The following is a 19,869-nucleotide window of genomic DNA, read 5'->3' on the forward strand; positions in this document are numbered from 1 at the left end:
TCAGGACCCCGCCCAAGCAGATCCTTGCCTTTCTTTCCCCCAGGAGCCCTCTCTCCTCCAGGCTCTACAAGCATCTTAACTCCTCTGCAGCTGCCCCTTGGCGCACGTGGCCCAGCCAGTACCGGCACCCGGCCTTCACCCCAGCCCCAGGTATACAGTCCTCCCTACGACCCAACCGGGGCTTTCATCCCTGTCTTTGGTCAAACACCTCACTCTTCGGGTATTTACCCACCTCCTGCTACTTTCTCCCCCAAATTAAGGTCTAGCTGGTCGGCTGAAGATTTAAGTCTGAACGTGCGGATCTGGGACGCTCCCCTATCCCCTGGAGGCCCCTGCAGGCCTCACACCTGCCCTCCAGTTCCCAGTTCCACTCAGGGCCTGGTGGCGGGGCGGGGGTGGCGGCAGGCCCCTGGGGCCCGGCTGGGGTTTCGTGGGAGGGGGCGGGGCCCCCAGTCAGCGTTTCTTGGCCGCCGCTGTCTCAGTGGTTTGGCGCGGTAAGGGCCGGGAGTTGGGGGGTAGGCGGTAATGTCAAGTCGGGGTTCCCCCCTCCGACTTCTGAGCGAGGAAGGGAGCTGCGTGGACCAGAAGAGAAACCGGGAGGGGGTCACTGAGGAACTAACAGGAGGTTCCAGGACTGTCGAGACTCAAGTGGGGAATGGCATGGCAGCCGCTGAAAGATCCAGGTTGGGTCCAGCAAGACGCCGGACGCGACCTCCAGAGATGGGGGACGGGGCGAGCCCGAGGCACTGGGCGCCGTTCGCTTCTCTGTACCTAAGGGCTGGTGCCAAGGCGCCCGCCCTTCTATTGCCTCTGAGGCTCTGGTTCTGCCCTCCCTGGGCCACTTTCCCGCCCCCCTTTTCCTCGACCATGCCTCCTCCTCCCCGAAGCATCCCCCTCTCCATTTCACTTGTGCATCTGGCACTACCGTCTTGCCCCTGGCACTGCCCTTCCCCAAGCTAGTGCGACCCCGACGGCTGGAGAAGGGAGGGAAAAACCCTGGCCTGGACCCCACGGGCTCCAGAATCTGTCCGGCGGGGCCAAGAAGAAAACCCGGAGCAGTGACCAGCCTCGGGACCCAAGGGGGACAGAGACGTTAGGAAAACCCGGAGCGGATTATCCGAGCGGGAGCGCCCCATGCCTGCTGCTCCCCCGTCCTTCCTATAGCCCCCCTAATTCTCCAGTGAGATAATGTCTGGGGTGGGGGGCTGTTTGGTTTGGCCTGGGCCCTCAGGGGCGCCTCACACTTTCCGCCCCTGGCTGGGGCGCAGGGCAGCAGCCCCGAGGCTGAGTCACGGCCGAAGAGAGAGCGGGAGGGCGGGACCAGGATTTCGCCCCTCCCCCTGCGCGGGGATCCCGGGTCAACCCGGGTGAGGGCCAGGCCCCCCCGCCCCGGCGCCGCCCATTGTGGTCCAACAGGTTGAGCTGGTGTCCTGCGGAGCCACCTGCTGGAAAGGGAGGGAGGGCCCCTGCGGAGGGGTTTGGGGAGGAGAAAGCGAGTCCGACCCGGTTCGGCCCGGCTGGCCTCGGGGAGCGGAACCCGGCCCGAGGTAGCCGGATTTGATTCCATTCTACACTAGTGGGAGGGGCTCTTTGGGGTACGTAGCGCCGCAGGCCCAGTTGGAAGCGTCCCTCACAGGCTACCTTCCTCAGTTGGGGGGAGCACTGAAGTACGTATCCTGGTCGCCCCCAAGCCCACACACATCTTAAGACACGCAGGCCCCCCTCGCCACCTGGATCTCTGAGAGAATCCATGTCAAGAGGCCCCTCCTTCGCGGAGACTCAGTTTCTCCACTTAGGAAACAGGCAGGATGGAGGCGGGGAGCAGGAGCATGAGCGCGCCTCCCCCTCTCCTTTCCCCTTCGCGGACCCGGCCCCTCCCCTCTGACAATGCCAAGGCCGCAGCGGGCACCGGCTGGAGCGCAGAGGCTGCTTGCCCAGGGCGCCGTTCCCTCCCCGCGGGGCGCCGTCACGCGTGGGGAGGGAGGCAGGGTGCCCGCAGCCTCAACTCCCCCTCTCCCTCTGAGGGGGGGGGTTGGGGCGTAGGAGCTGGAGCTGATGGCCTGGTGGCTCCCCCTCCCCCTACCTCCCAGGGCCCTGACCTGATTATAGCCCCTCACGGGACCCCTCTCCCTCAATCCCTAAGTCCCCGCCTCACCCCCACCTAGTCTATCTTTAACCTCTCATACCCTTCCCTCCCGAGGTGCTGACCCTACAGAAGCCCCTCTTGGAGAAGCGGGAGCCCAGGATGGGGGTACTGGGTTTCCCGGCCGCGGCGGACACTGCCCCCTCCCCCTTCCCCTCCTCCAGGTTTCAGGCCAGCCCCTCGGCTCCGCCCCCTCCCTGGGCCAAACGCAAGGCGGGACCCACTTGGGATGGGCGGGTGTTCAGGCCAATGGGCGGACAGGGCGGTGGAGTGCAGGGGGCGGGGCGGAGCAGCAGAGATGGGCTGGATGGGGGTCGGGGGCGGAGCTCAATTTAAGGTGGACTGAGAGAGATAGGGGCTAGTGGGGAAAGAGAGAGAGGAGAGGGAGGGGGGGAAAGGGACCGCGGCAGGTGAAGGGAGAAAGAGAGAGAGAAGGAGAGAAGGAGGGAAAAGAGGAGGGTGGGAAAAGCTCGGAAAGCAAAGTAAGAGCTTGGAGAAAGGGAGCGAAAAAGGAGGGAGGGACCCATCTGCGCCCTGCAGGGACTGGCTGGACCAAGGGGTTGAAGTTTATGTCCTTATTGGGCGGAGGGAGGGGGGCCTGGGGGGGCGGGTGAAAAACCAGGAAGTGACAGAGGGTGTTGCTAAGGGTTGGGGGGGGAGTTTGGGGGGTGGCAGGGGGCGGGGGGAGGGAGGGGAGGGATGGGGGGAAAGCAAGCAGGAGGACAGGTGAGACAGCAGGACAGGTGAGGCGGGCCCTGAGGGGGGGGCGGGTGGGAGCCAGGTGAATGTACGGTTCTCGGCGGCCGAGGGGGGGGGCGGGCGGCAGGAGGAGGCAGAGGGCTGCGGAGGAGGAGCCCCCCAGCAGAGAGCGGCGAGCGACTGACCGCGGCCTTCTGACCAGGACCGGAGCAGGGCCCCAAGCCCCCGGGCCTGGCAGGGGACGCACTTCTCCCCACACCCTGTGCCTCAGCAGCTCCAGCCAGCGGACCCAAAGGCGGAGAGGTGAGTGTATCCCACTTTTGTCTCCCGGCTCGGGGTCCCCCGGACTCAAGACTACTGCAGTGTCCTTCGTCCGTCCTGTAAGTGGGACCCCCCCACACACACACACGCATGCAGACCAGATTCCCACCACTCCCCTTCCCTGTGCCTTCCCAACACCGCAGGTCTTGGCAATTGATTTTAACTGGGCGGAAAGGTAGAGAAGGAACTACGGCCGCCCCCAACGCGGGGCGGAGGGTCCCCAGAAACTTTCTCTGCACTTCTGAGATCAGACAGACTGGCGGCTCCAGGATGGAGAGAGGGTGAGGCGGCTCTGAGCGCTCCCCCAGTCTCCTTCGTGACTTTAGGGGGAGACCCCAGACCCGACCGAGTTGAGGGAATGGAAACGCTGACGGACTCTAACTAGGACAACACGCTCCCCCCGCCCCGTGCCCCCTGGCGCGGTGGGTTGGATCCGGGCCAGTTGCATGGGGGGTGGGGGGAGCATAGGAGGAGCCGCGGCTTGGGGGAAAGTTACCGGCTGGACTATTCGGTTTCTTGCGCTTCCAGAGCCGCGCTCTCTCTTCGGTAGTCGGGCTCAGCGACAATCTCCCAACGACATAGGACGACCCTTCTCTCCGCCGCCCCTCAATCCCACTCCCTTACTTCAGGCTTCATTCCCGCCGCCGCCTTTTCAAAGCCAGCTCAGGCCCCCAGAAGCCAAGAGCCAGGGTGGGTGACTGGGAAGAATTCTATCTACCACCCGTCCCCCCACCGGCGCCGGCGCACCTGCCCCTACCCAGAGTGAGGGTCGCGACTGTGTTGTAGAACCTACTGTGAGCACCGCTGGCAGAGGGCTGCCATTCAAAGGGGTGGGGGGCGCTGCTTTCAATTTCCAGCTTTCTCTCTCTCCTCCCACCCCACCCCAAGTAAGAGAGCGACGTGTCCCGGCCAGAGCGAGGGGGGGCCAGGAGTGGGGGGGCGGCGTGGGCAGCGGGTTGTGCCCGGACACGTGCCTGCCCGGGCGCCCCGGCCCTGCTGGTGTTTGGAGAGAGGGCGGGTCCCCTGCCCCCCGCCCCGCACAACCCCCACGTATCAAAGGGCGTCTGAGACGTGGTGAGACCTCGGGGCGCCCTGGGGGGGAGCGGGGGGAGCCTGAGTCCGGAGCAGGGGAGGGGCAGAAGGCGCGGGTGCTAGCTGACCCACAGGAAACGAGCGCTGCTGACCTAGTTTGGGACACCGGAAGTGGGTGCTGAGGAGAGGGGGAGACCAGCAGGCTGTCCTGGCTTCCGGGCCAGGTGGAGGGCGTTCTTGAATTGACCCCCACCCGAATGCCTTGGAGACCCCTAGCTGCAGCTAAGAATGGGAATGAGTCAGCGCAGCTATTCCCCCTTCCCCCAACTTATTCCTGGAGGAGGGAAGACAGTTTATCAGGGGCAGGGGGAGCCAGATTGGGCAGTGAGGGGTTAAACCAGGATGAGAACTCTCTGTTCCCTGAGGGTGTATATGTATGGGGGATGAGGCCTGGAGGATTATGGGGTTGCCTCCTGCTCCCCCACATACACCAACTGGTTTGGTCACCCCTGTACCCATCTGGCACTACTGGGAGAGCTGGCATGGAGTGGGCATTAGGTTGGGAGGGGAGAGTGGGCATAAGGAGTGTTGTGCTGGGCTGGAGAGAGATGTATTTGTGACTGAGTATGGGTGGTAGTTAACGTTCCTTCTCAGTAGTGACTGGGGAGAAGGGCAGGGGGCTCCCCCTGGAGCAGCTGATGAAACAAGAAGAAATCTCTGTCATTGCCTCCTGTCCCTGGCCCCCGGGACCCCAGCTCCCCCAGCGTGCCTCTGTTACATGGTTGCTGTGGGCACCACGCAGCCTGCTGGCACCCCCAGACACTGTCCCTTCCCTTGGGTACCATACCCCTCAGCCTTAGCACAGGGGTCAGGCAGGGGTTAATACCACCCAAAAGGGGCTCTGGGGAAGAAAGAAGGCAGTGCCCACTAGGCTCAGGTGTCAAGGAGAGAGGTCTGCTCTAATGGGGCCCTCTCATCACTATGCAGCTCTGGCTGATATGGACCCCAGTATCTGGGAGACAGGTGCTGACCTCTTCCCCCTTCCCCATGGTGCCCCCTGGCACCCAGGGCCCCCAGCTCCTCTTTGGCCTAGTGACCGCCCTGGGAGGGTGCGGCGGGCAGCGGGGGCTGGGCTAACAATGCACCATCGGGCCCTTTGTGTGCTTGCACTTGGCACCCTGGGGAAGGGTGGGGGAGGGGGCCCAGCGGGCATGGGGGGCGGAGCGCCTCTGGGGTGGGGACAGTGAAGGCTGGGGGAGAGAAGCAGAGAATGAAAGCAGGTGGGGAGGAAAGGGAAGTAGGTCAGATAGGGTGCTGGCCCCCCATTCCAAGCCAAGGCTGAGAGAACCAGCCCCTGATACTATGGCTGCCCAGATGGCATCATGCTCCCTGAGGCACAGCCTAGAATTGGACATTTGGGGTCAAAAGTCACTGCCCAGGGGACTGCTCAGATGGAGGAGGCCCAGCCTGGTACTGCCCCCTTCTTGGTGACTGAGAGACCCAGTATCTGGCCCAAGGCGGAGGCCCCAAGATGGGTAGTGAATGGGCTCCAGGCAGGGTGTTGCCCTCTGATAGAAGCCTCTGGGCCTGCTCCGGGGCTTCCTGCCTCCGGCCTGCTTGGTTCCCTGACCTTCTGAGAGTTAAGACTGCCCTGCCACCAGGCCTTGGGGCCTATGCCTGTTTTGGCCTAGGGCTGAAGAGGAGGGGGTGGGGAGGAAGGTGGGGACAGGCAGACGGATAGGACCCTGGCATGGGGTGTGCCCGCCCTGGCCTCTTCCCCCTCCTTCTGCTGAGTAAACTCGTGAGTAAACTTGACGTTTTGCCCGGACAGTTTGAAGTTGCCTCGCTGGCCCCCCCCCCAGTCCTGCCAACACACAGGCGGCCAGGCGCCAAGGCGGGCCTGGGGGGCTGGGGGGAAGGGGTTAGAGCTACCGTCGTCTACCATCTAGGGCTTCAGAGGGGCAAGAGAGAGCTCCCACCCAGCCCGACCCAGGTCTTGGCAAGAGTCTTGGCTGGGGCCTGTAAGCATCTGTCCCAGAGCCTTGGGGAGCCCAGGGAAAGTGGCCTCGAAGCAGAGCCTCTGCCCACTAAGACCACTAAGACCCTCTGACCTCCACCCCCACTAAGAAAAGGCACCCAGCTGACATCTGGCCTCCTGAGTTGCCACCTTTAATGTCCACAGGTTGCCTGACATAGGGGGAAAGCTACCTTTGGCAAATTCCGCTGAGGGCTGCCCTCTTCATTCTGTCCCATGGCCTGGGGTGGGTGGGAGGCTCGTGGCCTTGGCATCTTAGGCCTCTCTTCGCAGAGGCCTCCCAGCTGCCATGGCCTTGGCCCTGGAGGATAGCATCCTCATTTACCAGTACGATTCCTTGACCTCACACCTGGGCCTAACCCCACACATACCTCCCTCCACCATACTTCCCATCAGGCCCGGCCCTGACTTCTCCCAACTCCTTCCTCTGCCTGCTAGCATCCCAGAACAGAGGCAGTCTTCAGAGCTTCCCAGCCAGCAAATACCTGTGCCAGATCCAGGGGTTGAGGATGCCCCCACCGCCCCAGGCAAAAGAGAGCGGGTGGCAGGCAAATGGAGCCAGTGACCCCCACAAACACACCAATTTGCTATCACTTGACATCACTAATTCCTCTTATGCCTCCCCAGGCCACCAGAATGGCAGGGGGAAATGCCTTCCCAGTCCCTGCCTGGCCTCGGAATGGGGCTCCACCAGGCCCTTGCTTTCGACCTCATGTCTCTGGCTTCAGTTTCCTTCCTGTTTCCACCCCCCCCCCAACTCCTCCCCACCCATATGCCCCTTTCAACAGACATCCTCTGCTCCTTCCTTCCTCCTTTCCTCCCCCTTTGCCTGGGAGCAGGGGTCCTCTCCCCCCACCATGGACCTCCTGGCCTTTTACCTCTTTAAACACAGTCCCCTTGGAGATTCGAGACCAAGTCCTCTGCTCTGCCCTCCCCACCCCATCAGCGAGGCTCTGGGGAAGAGGAGGGCACAGGGTTTCTCAAGGGAACTACAACTCCCAAGGTACATGCAAAGCAATTGTGGTGCATACTGGGAGTTGTAGTCCTCCTTGATCTCACAATTTGGTTAAGTCTGGCAATGTTTCTGGATAAGAGTAAAAGCCAGGACTGGGATGAATTGGAGCATGGGTACCCTCTGCATCCCCCCCACCTTGTTCTTGCCATCCTGCTCCCACATGACCCCATGTACCCATGATTGACATCCATCTCCCCTGCTGAGACATGCTACCCATCTCACCTTAGGGCCCCACCCGGGAGATGCCCACACCCTGCTCTGCTGCCCCTGGCAGGGGTGAAATGGAGGGGCCCCATGAACTCCCTCCCTGCCCCCTGCCCTCTAGGCTGGTTCCCTCGCTTTATGGGGATCAAAGGGCAGAGAACAGCCCCACCCCACTCCCTCGCAGGCTGCGGGCACTAGGGCTCTCAGGAATTGCAGGGACTTTGGTGCCCAAGCAAATGCTTGGGCAGGGAGAATGCCGGGAGGCTGGCGCCTGGTGGCAGGGAGAGACACTGGCCCCCACCTTGGGGAGTGGAGCCTTCAATAACTGCTCATTGAGCTGTCCATAGCCTCTCGGGCTCTCTTTGTGTAGGCCTTGACCTGTGCACTGCCTCTTGAGGAGACAGCTTGAGAACACGGTCTTGGGCCTTATCTATAGGACCTAGGGGCCTGGGCCTGCTTGGCTGGCACCAAGACACAGGGGTGACCCTCCCCCACCCCAGGCCCACAGTTGGCGTGGGGCGCTGGGAGCAGGGGGGTAGGAGGGAGAGGAGGGCAGGACTGCCAGCATCCTGGTGGGTAGGTGCCAACCGGGCCGGGAGCTGGTGAGGGGCAGCAGGCCAGCGGCATTGAGCCAGCAGCTGTTGGGGGAAAAGGGGAGGGGATATTTTAGGGGGCATTTCTGTGGCGCCCTCCACAGCCCAGCAGAAGTTGGGATGGCTTAAAGTCTGAGGGACCTGAGGGTACCCCTCATTCCAGGAATAAGAGACCTCAGGAGTTGTTTAAGTGGGACTTTATGGCCCACCCATCTCTGGGCTCAGAGCCCTTCTGAGTTGCCCCTCAGGCCCAGGCGGGTCCCACCCAACCGGCCAGGGTGGCAGCGGCTTGCGCAAGGGGTGGGGCTAGGCGCTTCCCAGCAGATGCCCCCTCCCGGCTCCTTCCTCTTTCGGTGCCCACAGCTCCCCCATCTGTCCACCCCCCTCAGGCCAGCTCTGTCCCCCTGATCCCCATGGCCATTGGGGGCTGGCACAAGTGCTGCCCCCTGGCCTGGTTGGCAGGGGCTGGTGCCTGGGCAAGGAACTGTGGTATGTGAGTGGGTTTGGGGTGAGGCATGGGGAGGGCGGGGTGCTGCCTTGCCCAGCCCCTGAGGGCCCCAGCCCAGTACAGGGTGGGGAGAATTCGGCCAGCTCCCAGGGGGGCTGAGGGGCCCACTGGGGTCTGGAGGGCCTCCTTGTGGCCCCCTATCATACCACATGCCCTGAGGGGCTGGGACCTGGGCACCTGTCACCCCTGGCACTGACTGTCCAGGGTTCCCCTCCTCCCTCTTCTGGTCACTGCCGTCTCCTGTCCCCTCCCCTCCCTTCTTCCTTCTCCTGGTCCCACCTCCAGGAGCCTCTCCCATTGCTCCTCCTCACCTCTGTCCTCCTGGACTGTCCCAGCTCCTACCTTCTCTACCGCTCACCTTTTTCCCCTTTTAGGACTGAGTGAGGACAGGCGGCGGGGGTGGGTACAGCTGGGGCTCGGGGCACCACAGGCAGAGACTCTAGGCCCTCTCTCACGCTGCCAGCCTTCTGGTAACCCCTCCCTCCAAGCTGGGGGGAGGGGGGACAGCACCCAGAGGGTTAAGGCTGTAGGGGGGAGGGGCTGGGCCAGGTCGTGGGCGGCCCCTTTGAAGGAGGGAGCTGGAGCGGGGAACAGCCACCCTACCTCCCCCCCAGCCCAGCCCTCCCCACCCCTCCCAACCTGCTCCCCCCCAGGGGCCAAGAGGAGTTGCCGGCAAGGCCCCTCAGCGTTCAGGTGAGTAGGCCCTGCTCTGGCTTGGGAGATCAGGCCCCAGGGGAGGCTTGGAGGCCTAGAATTGGCCAAGGGTCAGAGACGGACTGAAAAATGGGCTAGGAAGAGGGTGTCCAAACTTTACTCAGGGGTTTAGAGAGCTGAGGGTCTGAGGAGCTGGAGTGTGGGGAAGCTTCAGCGTCCAGGGGACCCAGGAGGACAGGAGAGCAGAAGAAGGGGCCTACAGGAGCCGAGGGATTGCTGGGCCTGGACAGGAGGTTGGACAGGCTGGCAGGGAGCCGGACTCCGGGGATCGGGCTGGGGTGTCCTCTGGGGCTGGGGGGCTCAGGTTTCTGCCGGCGGCTTGGCGGGTGTGGGGTTACCAGCCGGCTCGGTTACCCAGCCGGAGACACTAGGCTGGGGGAGGGGGTGGGCACAGGGCAGACCCTGGCACCTTGTGCAGTCTCTTCAGGCCCTAAGGGGAGCTGGCAGTGCCCAGACAGACCCCGCTGGGAACCCTGATGGCCAGGGTCTGTCCAAGTGCACAGCTGCCTGGCCCAGGGTGGGCACCCTCTGGGGAAAGTCCAGCAGCTCCAGTGCTGGAAACTCTGACGGGCAGAGAGGCCTAGGTCCTCCCCTTCACCCCACCCCACATCCGCTCTCACTGCACCCCCCGCACCCATCCTCCCCAACTGGCCCCCAAATTTTGGTCCTGTGCTTCATTCAGAAGGGGGCCGTGGGTGCCCTAAATGCGGCCATCCCATAGCAAGACCAGGCCTTGGAGGGCAGGCCTGGCTCCTTGATTTAATTCTTCTGCCCCTCTCTATAAGGGCGCCTGCGGCGCGCCTGCGTGGGGAGAAGAGAAGGGATGCTTGGAGCAGGGCGAAATGGAGGAAGTGAGAGAGGCTTGAACCAGAGAACCAAAAGGGAAAAGAAAGGAGAGGTAGGGATGGTTCCTGGGAGGCCTAGCGACATAGACGACATAGAGACATAGACATGGTAGGGAGGCGGCAGGAGCCTGGCAAGGGCTGAGGGAAAGAAAACAAAGAATGAGATGCGGAGAGGAGAGACAAGGGTCAGAGAAGGCAGTAAGGGGACAGAAAGAAGAGGCCAAGAAGAGGGGCCAAGAGTGGAGAATGGCTGACGAGTAGGGGTCCCCAAAGGTAGAGAGGGGAAGGCTGGGAAAGAGCGAGTTGCCCTCATTCCTTCCTCCGCCATCTTTTATCTCCCTCATATTTCCCCTGATGCAGCCTGAGGGGCTGTGGACTAGGGCTGGTGTCATGGAAAGAAAATGTCTGGGAGCACTGAGGTCTCACTCATTACAGGAGTCACAGCACCAGGAATTGGGGATTTTGAGGGAGGAGAGGCTTAACCCCCATAGCACCGGGAAGCAGCCAACTCCCCTTGCCTCCTTCCCCCTTCGTGGCTTGCGGTCTCTCTTCCCCGCCTCGGCCCCCAGGAAGTGTGAGTGCTGGGGGTGGTGAGGTTAGGAGGGGGGAAGCAGCATATGGGGGGATGGGGAAGGCATGCACTAGCTTGGAGGGGCTGGTGTGGGGAGAGAAGGACTCCATGAGTGCCTAGGGCATCCCTGGGCAGAGGACCTCTCCTTTGAAGCCCTTCCAATCTTCCAGGGGATTCCCCTCAGCCCCTTACCCTGCCTTCCCAACTGGGCAGTCCAGATGGCTTTAGCCCCTGGGCCCTAGAGGCCCTGGGAAGGGGTAGGAGAGGCTGGGGAACTAGGATTCCTGGGTCCCTGAGGACTTTGGACTGGCTAGCCTATTCCCCCCGCCCCCGCCCCGGTCCAGCCACAGGCCAAAGCCCTGGCTTCGTGCAAACTTAGCTCCAAAAAAAACAGGAAGAGAACCTGAGGCTGGAGTTGGGGTGGGGGTTGGCGGGGGGAGAAAGGAGAAAGAAGTAAGGGGGAGGGGTGGTCTGCCAAGGTGCCAGGGGCACCGGGAAGAGCCTCAGGTCTCCATCACCCCTGGCAGAAGGATGTCACAACCTGGTCCTTGTCCATCACCCCAAGCTGCTGCACCTGGAGACGCCTGGCCAGGCCCCTCTCAGGCTCCCTGGCAGAGCCCGGAGGGGGGACCTTGGAGCCTGGGGAGTGGGGGCTCTGTATGCCTGTGTCTCAGGCCCATATCTATTTTCTCCGCTGCTAATCCTGCTTCCGCCTGCTGCCCCCCACACTAAGCCTCATTCCCCTAATCCCCAGGGTGTGGGGAAGGGGGGCCAGCTTTACTCAGCTGCCCCATTCAGGGCCTCGTCTCCCTGCTCTTCAGTTGGCTCGAGCCAGCAGTGTTGGCCCTGGTGCCCCCAGCCCTGCACTGGACACTGCCTGAGGTCAGCACCTGGAAAGAGTTCCAGCCTCCTTTCCTTTCCAAGCCAGGGCCAGTGCCCTCTACCTTTTGGTTTCTTGGTGGTGGACACACCCTGGCAGGTGCCCTTGGGCACTGAGGGGTAGGTGATAGGGGCTCCCACCTTTGCCCCCCTCCCACCTTTCTCACCCCACCGAAGATGGGGCAGGCTTGACTCAGGGCCCAGTTTCAAGAGAGCTGCCCACCGGCTTGGCCGGTCTAGCAGGCCTGACAGTGAGGGGAGCCTGGGGGGGTGGCGGGAAAGAGGGGAGCGATGGGGCGGGGTCCCCAGTTCTTCCCCCTACCAGGCAAACAGACCAAACAGACCTCGCCTGGTTCCCTGGCACAGCTGCCCCCCCCACAACCACCACACACACCCATGCCCACAAGGTCTTAGCAAGAGGGGGCATGCCAGGCTGGGTGGGGATGGGCCACCCTCATGGGGCGTCAGGGGGTGGGCCCTCTGGGATGCAGAGGTGGGAAGGGTGCCCACGGTGGGGTGGGCATCCTGGTACCAGTGCCCCACCCTGGCAGAAAGAAGGGGGAGGCCTCCACCCCTCCCAGATGATGGAGCGAGGAGTGCCCCCTTGGCCTGGTTGGCAGCAGCATGGTTCCAGGTGGCACCTAAGATGGCATAGGTGCCAGAGCCCTGAGTAAGGGCTGGGGGAGTTTCCCAGAAGCTAGAGAACTGTATGAACACCCTCCCCTTCCCACGTGTGTCCTCTGCCTCTCCCCTCCTTCGTTGCTACCTTGTGGCCATGGGCATTGGAGTTGAGCCTAAGGAGTTAAACACCCACCTTTGCCCAAGCCCTGTGTGAGTTGCGTGGTAAACCAGCCTGAGCCTGTGACCTGACAGCAGGGTCAGCCAATCAGCGCCCCCACCACACCAAGTTGCCATGGAGACTGGCCCTGGGGTGGGAGAAAGGAGGCGGGCTTAGCAGCAGGAATGGGTGGGGTGGGGAGAGAAGGAGGGAGAGGGATGGGGTGAGCCACGTGCCTGCGGGTGCCCAGCTCCCGGCCAATGGACAGTGAGGACAGCCCCACCCATCCCCCTCGGGAGGGACAGGATCCGCTTGGGCCCAGGAGGGTGCCCACTGCTGTTTAAGTGGCTGCTACTGCTGCTGCTGCCTCCGCCGCCGCTGCCACCGTTGCCCACCCAGTTTTTGTTTGTTCCTAAGTCCTGGGGCCATTTGCCATTTGTCCTATTTGTAAAGTATAGGCAGGAGAACCAAAGGGATCCGGGAGAGCTCCCAGACTGCTTGGCCCCCAGGGAGAGAAGTGGTGTGGGGACTCAGGTGGGAACCGGTGGGCTATCTCAGAGTACCCAGGTGTGGCTTACAAGCAAAGACAGACACATGGGTGCTGCTCACTCCAGGCTTCTGTGCGGGAGTCCTGGTGTGGCAGTGAAGGTGGCAGGCAGCAACAACGCAGTTCTTGTGTCCAAAAGCGGAATTTTGTGGCCCTTAACTCCCCCAACCCCCAAAAAAACCTTTCCCCGTCAATGACCAGGGCTGAGCAGCTGTTGGGAGTGGCAGAGAAGACACTGACAAAATGTCAGTGGGACTTGCTCTAAGGATCAGCTAGGTCAGCCTTTACTATTACAGGTGAGGAAAACAGGCCTCCTCAGGAAGGGAAGTGACTTGTCCAAGGTCATGTAGCTAGTAGTGACCTGACTCCCTTGGGGTGATTTGAGGGAGGGAGACAGACCTGTGCCCAAGTAGTTTTCCCAGCAGAGGCCATCTGTTTAGTGGAATCTGGCCCCAGGCAAGGCCTTGTTTCTCCCTCCCAAGGCCAGAACATTTATTGAGCCCCTACTGTGTGTCAGGCATTGTGCCACACACGTCACCACAATCCTAGGAGTCAGGTAGAATTATCCCATATTATAGATGAGGAAAGAGGTTCAGAGATTAAATCACTTGTTTAAGGTCACAGAGCTAATGAGCCACAGAGTGAGGATTCAACTCAAGCCTGGCTGACTCCAGAGCCCAGCTCTTTCCAGGCCCCAACTCTGGCTCCAGTTGCTCCAGACCCACGAAACGTCAGGGCTGAAGGGCTGAGCCCTTGGAGCTTCCACTCCCACCTGCTCCTTGTACAGCTGAGGAAATGGAAGCAGAGAGAGAAACGACTTCCCCGAGGTCATTCAGCAAGAGAGTAGTAGAGCCAGGACTTGAAGAAGATCTCTGTACTTCCAGGCCATACTCACTGTACTACCCCTGCCCCGCCACAGCCTTGGGATTGCTGGCAGCTCTGCGCCTTCTGTGGCTGTTCCTTGGAGGGGAAAACAGAGGGTGGAAGATGGCCCCCTGGGGGCGGGTGAGGGGAGGCTCTCCTGACTGGCCAGGAATTGGGAGGGAGGGGTGGCGGTGGTAGCTGAGGGGGGGAAGGGTGGGACTGGAACCTGGCCTATTGGCAGTGGGGGAGGGGGCGGGGACGATGCTTATCTGTGCGGGGCAGGAAGCACCCGCGCCAGCGACACCCCAGCAAAGGGTGGCTGCTCCTTGGCCCCCATGGGGGAGGGGAGGATGTGGGGGGAGGGATGCTGGGAGCTGTGTTTCCCTTTTGGCCTCTAGAAGGGGGGATCTAGAAGGGGAGATGAACTTTTAGTGGGTGGGGGAGGGGTGGGAGGAGGAGGAGGAGGGTGCTGGGAAGCCAAGGCTCTTGTTTGCATAGTGTTTTACAGTGCAGCAAACTCTTTAGGGAGATAACTTGAGTTGCCGCACCTGACGTGCCTCGAGCCCACCTTGTTCCAGTGTGAATCTGAACTCTCTCATTGGCCTCTCTCTGGGTTGTGAGGAGGTTCCATCACAGAGACTGTTACCCCACTTTTCAGATGACTGAGGCCGGCTGCCAGAGCCACCTAGAGTCCCTCAGCCAATTCTTTATGAAGACTGAACCAGGGCCCTGGCATCCTCTCTCCCAGTCTAGTGCTTCCTCCAAAGTGATGGGGAACGGGGCAGGTGAAGCAGACAGGTCTCTAGCAAAGGATCAGAAAGCCAGGGCTGGGCTGGCCCCGTGGCTTAGCGGTTGGGTGCGCGCGCTCTGCTGCTGGCAGCCCGGGTTCGGATCCCGGGCGCGCACCGATGCACTGCTTCTCTGGCCATGTTGGGGCCGCGTCCCACATGCAGCAACTAGAAGGATGTGCAGCTATGACATACAACTATCTACTGGGGCTTTGGGGGAAAAAATAAATAAATAAAAAATAAAAATAAATTATAAAGAAAGCCAGGACTCCTGCTCTCACAGAGGCAGAATAGTGCACAGTGGTTAGGAACACAGACTCCAGGCCACTGCCTAGGTTTGAACCCCGTTCTGCACTTAACTTGGAAAGTCACTTCACCTGTCTGCACCTCAGGTTCCTTGTCTGTGAAATGGATGATAATCGTTACTTCAGAGGGTTGTGGAAGATTAAATGGGTGTAAAGTGCTTAGAAGAGTATCTGGCATGTAGTCATCCAGCAATAAGTGCTGGCCAATGCTGGTACTCCTTCCCTGGGCCCCCTTGCAGGGCTGAGCGCTCCTAACCTCCCCCTCCACTTGACCTTGCAGGAGAAGATGGGGAGCCCTGAGGACGACCTGATCGGGATTCCATTCCCGGACCACAGCAGTGAGCTCCTGAGCTGCCTCAACGAGCAGCGCCAGCTGGGCCACCTGTGTGACCTAACCATCCGGACGCAGGGCCTTGAATACCGCACCCACCGGGCTGTGCTGGCTGCCTGCAGCCACTACTTCAAGAAGCTCTTCACCGAGGGCGGTGGCGGGGCGGTCATGGGGGCTGGGGGTGGCGGGACAGCCACTGGGGGAGCAGGGGCTGGCGTGTGCGAGCTAGACTTTGTGGGGCCAGAGGCACTGGGTGCCCTGCTCGAGTTTGCCTACACAGCCACCCTGACCACCAGCAGCGCCAACATGCCGGCGGTGCTCCAGGCCGCCCGGCTGCTGGAGATCCCATGTGTTATCGCCGCCTGCATGGAGATTCTGCAGGGCAGTGGGCTAGAAGCTCCCAGCCCTGATGAGGATGACTGTGAGCGAGCCCGCCAGTACCTGGAGGCCTTTGCCACAGCCACAGCTTCAGGAGTTCCCAACGGTGAAGACAGCCCTCCACAAGTGCCCCTCCCACCACCACCACCGCCACCGCCACCACCTCGGCCTGTTGCCCGCCGCAGCCGCAAACCCCGAAAAGCTTTCTTGCAGACCAAGGGGGCCCGGGCAAACCACCTAGTGCCAGAGGTGCCTACAGTGCCCACCCATCCCTTGACCTACGAGGAGGAGGAGGTGGCAGGCAAAGTGGGCAGCAGTGGGGGCAGTGGGCTGGGAGACAGCTACAGCCCTCCAACAGGGACTGCCTCACCCCCTGAGGGGCCTCTGAGCTACGAGGCCTATGAGGGTGAAGAAGAAGAGGAGGAGCTGGTATATCCCCCGGCCTATGGGCTGGCACAGAGTGGCGGGCCCCCGCTGTCCCCAGAAGAGCTGGGCTCAGATGAGGATGCCATCGATCCTGACCTGATGGCCTACCTAAGTTCCCTGCACCAGGACGCCCTGGCACCAGGCCTGGACGGCCAGGACAAGCTGGTGCGCAAACGCCGCTCCCAGATGCCCCAGGAGTGCCCAGTCTGCCACAAGATCATCCACGGGGCGGGCAAACTGCCACGCCACATGAGGACCCATACGGGGGAGAAGCCCTTTGCCTGTGAAGTCTGCGGTGTCCGTTTCACCCGGTGAGCACCAGTGGGGAACAGGCCGGCAGGAGCCACGTCATAGGGGAGGGAAAAAGGAGTTATGAGATCCAAAGTGTGGAGGGAAAGTGATCCTGGAGGGATTGGGGTGTGTGGGGGTTTCCCGAGTGAAGAGAGAGACCAGGATAGGGAGATCAGGAGAAAGAAAGTCAAGAGGGGTGGGTCTGGGGCATGAAAGACTTGGTGTCCAAGAGGGCTGTGCTGGAGATGGGAGGGCATTGTGGCTGGGCCCAGTTCATCTGGGGTCAAGTCAGCAAGGGTATCCTGGGGCAATAAGGGGGAACCAAATGGTGAGGACTGGAGTGGGACAAGGCCTGGGAACCCGGCCAGGAGGAGCCAGGGATCCCATCTTGAACATCTCCCTTGCCCCTCCCCCTGCCTGTGCCAGGAATGACAAGCTGAAGATCCACATGCGGAAGCACACAGGAGAGCGCCCCTATTCGTGCCCACACTGCCCAGCCCGCTTCCTGCACAGCTATGACCTCAAGAACCACATGCACCTGCACACAGGGGACCGGCCCTATGAGTGCCACCTGTGCCACAAGGCTTTCGCCAAGGAGGACCACCTGCAGCGCCACCTCAAAGGCCAGAACTGCCTGGAGGTGCGCACCCGGCGGCGACGCAAGGACGATGCGCCACCCCACTACCCACCACCCTCTGCCGCCACCCCATCCCCCGCTGGCCTCGACCTCTCCAATGGCCACTTGGACACCTTCCGCCTCTCTCTGGCTCGATTCTGGGAGCAGTCAGCCCCTACTGGGCCCCCGGTCTCCACCCCCGGGCCCCCTGATGATGATGAGGAAGAGGGGGCACCCACCACGCCTCAGGCTGAAGGTGCCATGGAGTCCTCTTAAAGAGGGACGAGTGGCTGTGCTGGAGCAGCATGGGGCCGGGGACGCCATGCCAAGCAGTGGGAGCGTGCAGGACAGACAGAGCTGGGGTCAGGGGCCTGAGCCTTCCTGGCGTCAGAAATCAGCCCCTTCCCCCCAGAGCCCTCATTCCAGTTCCAAGCTGAGAAGGTTTTGGGGCAGAGACTCCCCAGATTGGGGTGATCTCCCAAGGAGTGATACATATGATATTATGTATATATTTACAGCTCTATTGTAAAGGTGGGGTCCCTGTCCCCAGCTGCTCCTGGGGAGTAGAAGCAATAATGTATTTCTGATTTGCAGGATCCCTCTTCGGCTATGCGGGTTTCTAGGGGGTGGGGGGCTTGGGACCAAAGCCTTTCCCCGCCCCCATGCCCCTTGGGGTTTTGGCTGTGTAAGGGGGTGAAGGACTGCCCCTCCCTTCCGAGACCCCTCCTTCCTGGTTTCTGTTCCCTTTTCCTGGCAGCGAATTATGCAAAGGGGGCGGCAAAGGAAGGGTAGGTGGGGGGAAGCAAGGTAGAAGCTTGAAAGACTGGGGGACTGGGCCTGTAAGGAAGGAGCCATCCTAGTCCCCCTCCGCCCTGCTCCCAGCGCTGAGTCATGGGGTCCTGGAGAAGAAAGGGGCGGGGTGGCCTGATTGGCTCGCCCGCCCCTGGGGGCAGCGGGAGGGGCCCCGCCCAGCGAGGGGAGCCGAGCTCGGTTCTCCTCCCCGGCCCTCCCCTCCCGCGTCCCCGGGCAGGGAATGTCTTGTTCCCGCCGCTCCCTCCCCGGGGCCAGAGGGCAGGGCGGGCCGGGCGGCGTCCTACCCTCTTCTCCTCCTCCCCACCTCCTCCCCGCCCAGGTGCGAGCCGGAGCCGCCGCGACTACCACCGCTGCCGCCCCTGACTCACGCCGCCCCCGGGCTGGCGCGGCGCAGGGTGTGGGACCGGGTGAGGGGTTGGGGGGAGCCTTGCGGAGAGCCTTGCGGAGAACGGGCGAGCCGGCGCCACCTGGCGGCCATGCCCCGCGCGGGCGAGCGCCCCCGGCGGCCACTTCTTGCGAGCCGGCTTCGCTCACCTCAGCCACCCAGCTGGGAAGCGGCGCCCCCTTGCCAAGGCAGTGGGCGAATAACATCTTGCTTGGCCTCTGGGAAAGTAGGTTGCGGACCTGTGGGAAACGGATTCTTTCCCCAGACCTTTGCCAGCCGGGCTTCCTGTTGGATCAGGGAGAATAATCCCCTCACTCTTCCTTAGGATTGAATCCACCCCTGTTCTGTACATAGGCTCTTCTGTTGGTCTTGTTGAAATCTAGTTTCAGATTTTTAACTACCCAATTCTGCTGGGGGTGGGGGTATCTCCCCCCCTTCCTCGCTGGGTGCTGGACCCCTGTTTCGGCCTGGGCTCTGCCTTGCACTATTTCCCCTCCCTGGCCTGGCGGCCCCTCCCCCTCCTTAAAAGGGGCAGGTTCAGGGGCCCGGTGCTCTCCCTCCCTCCCATGCACCCCCATGCCCATTTGCACAGCTGCCCAGGTACCCCCAATAGTGGGGGGGGGTCACAGGGAGGGGGTAGCGGGACCAGTCCCTGTATCTATTTAAAAAGTGATGGTGTAATATATTGGGGTGGGGGAGGTTGGATTGCCCTGGGCCTCATCTTAGCATTTCAGGTGATGGAGGAGCCCAGGGCTGGGGAGACCTGGGGCCTGGCCCCAGGGAGTGAGGACAATGTGGCCTCCCCCATCCCCCCTTTGCGGCTTCTCCACTCAGTGCCTTAGGGGGGGGGAAGCAATGCCCTCTCTCCTCTTCCCCTCCCCTTCCCCTGCCCCCCACCTCGGGTGTAAGCGACAGGAAGAAATAATAATAATTTAAGATTCACACTCGTGTCCACCTTTGGTTCCTTTATTTTTGGGGGTAGGTGGGAGGGATCAGGAGGAGAGAGAGATGAGAGACAGAGGGAGTGGGGCTTCTGAAGCTGAGGAAGGGCTGCTTTGGGGGCAGAGGATTTCTGAGGTGGTCAGTTGGGCTGAGAGGGCATGGGAATGCTGACAGACTGGACCTCAGGGAGGGGCTGCTGCCTGTGTGTCTTCTGCTGAGGCCCCTTCTCCTCATCCAGGTCACTAGTGAGGAGAGGAAGGGGGTGGCCCAATCAGCAACATTCTGTTTTCACAGGTGCATTCCTGCCCCCTGCCTCTGCCCCATCTGTTCACATTTGGCTCCTGTCATTTACCAGCCACTGCTGCTCTCACAGGCCCCCAAGGCATACCAGCCCATGGCTGTAGATGTCTTCCAATTTTAGGCTGATGCTGAGAGATGGGTGGGCAATGACTCGCCAAAGGTCACATGGCTAGTAAGGGCAGAACCAGTAGTGACCTTGGTATACCTGCTCAAGGCTCAAGCCACCCCTTCTGGCAACCCAGCTTTTAAGTTCCCTGAGCCCTCTGGAACGTCTGAAAATAAGGCTGTGCTTCCCCTTCAAACTCTCAACTCATCACTACTTCCACTGCCCCGTTCACACTGGAATGCGCCCAATGGACAGTTTTCTTTGTGGTCCTCCCAAGTAGAGGCTGCTTGCCTTTCTCAAACCCCGTTGTCTCATGGCATATTGCAAAGCCCCTGGCTGCCATGGCAGCTACGTGTACCACTGGGGTTGCGCCTGTCTCCCCAGGCCTCTCAGACACCCTGCCACATCCATCCAGGGGGCAGTACCAGACGGGCTGCTCG

At 61.7% G+C, this 19,869-nt stretch overlaps 2 protein-coding genes across 6 annotated transcripts in view; one reads left to right on the forward strand and one right to left on the reverse strand.

The window, feature by feature from the left end:
• Positions 1 to 19,023, forward strand: ZBTB7B (zinc finger and BTB domain containing 7B). 5 transcript variants are annotated; one of them, XM_058539343.1, is made up of 4 exons: positions 2,816 to 2,886; positions 3,045 to 3,145; positions 15,122 to 16,287; positions 16,694 to 19,023. In XM_058539343.1, exons 3-4 carry the CDS (start codon positions 15,128 to 15,130, stop codon positions 17,157 to 17,159), a joined length of 1,626 nt encoding a protein of 541 aa, XP_058395326.1. In that variant the 5' UTR covers positions 2,816 to 2,886; positions 3,045 to 3,145; positions 15,122 to 15,127; the 3' UTR covers positions 17,160 to 19,023. The 5 variants fall into 5 exon arrangements, with proteins under 5 accessions (XP_058395329.1, XP_058395326.1, XP_058395327.1 ...); XM_058539344.1 differs by having other exon boundaries at positions 2,852 to 2,869; XM_058539345.1 differs by lacking the exon at positions 2,816 to 2,886 and adding an exon at positions 13,502 to 13,761 and having other exon boundaries at positions 2,933 to 3,145; positions 15,115 to 16,287.
• DCST2 (DC-STAMP domain containing 2) overlaps positions 18,985 to 19,869 on the reverse strand; it is a 10,351-nt gene continuing 9,466 nt past the window's right edge. Inside the window, exon 16 of the mRNA XM_058536459.1 lies at positions 18,985 to 19,265. Within this exon, the coding sequence (XP_058392442.1) occupies positions 19,163 to 19,265 (103 nt within the window). The 3' untranslated portion in view covers positions 18,985 to 19,162. The remainder of the gene's footprint in view (positions 19,266 to 19,869) is intronic.

The sequence above is a fragment of the Diceros bicornis genome, chromosome 4 (genome assembly GCF_020826845.1).
Source record: "Diceros bicornis minor isolate mBicDic1 chromosome 4, mDicBic1.mat.cur, whole genome shotgun sequence".
Lineage (NCBI taxonomy): Eukaryota > Metazoa > Chordata > Mammalia > Perissodactyla > Rhinocerotidae > Diceros > Diceros bicornis.

Coding starts and splice junctions, on each gene's coding strand:
- ZBTB7B (XM_058539347.1), top strand. CDS start 11,212: ATGTCACAACCTGGTCCTTGTCCATCACCCCAAGCTGCTGCACCTGGA. Junction 11,298..15,114: donor TCTCAGGCTCCCTGGCAGAG/CCCGGAGGGGGG, acceptor CCTCCACTTGAC/CTTGCAGGAGAAGATGGGGA. Junction 16,288..16,693: donor TGCGGTGTCCGTTTCACCCG/GTGAGCACCAGT, acceptor TGCCTGTGCCAG/GAATGACAAGCTGAAGATCC.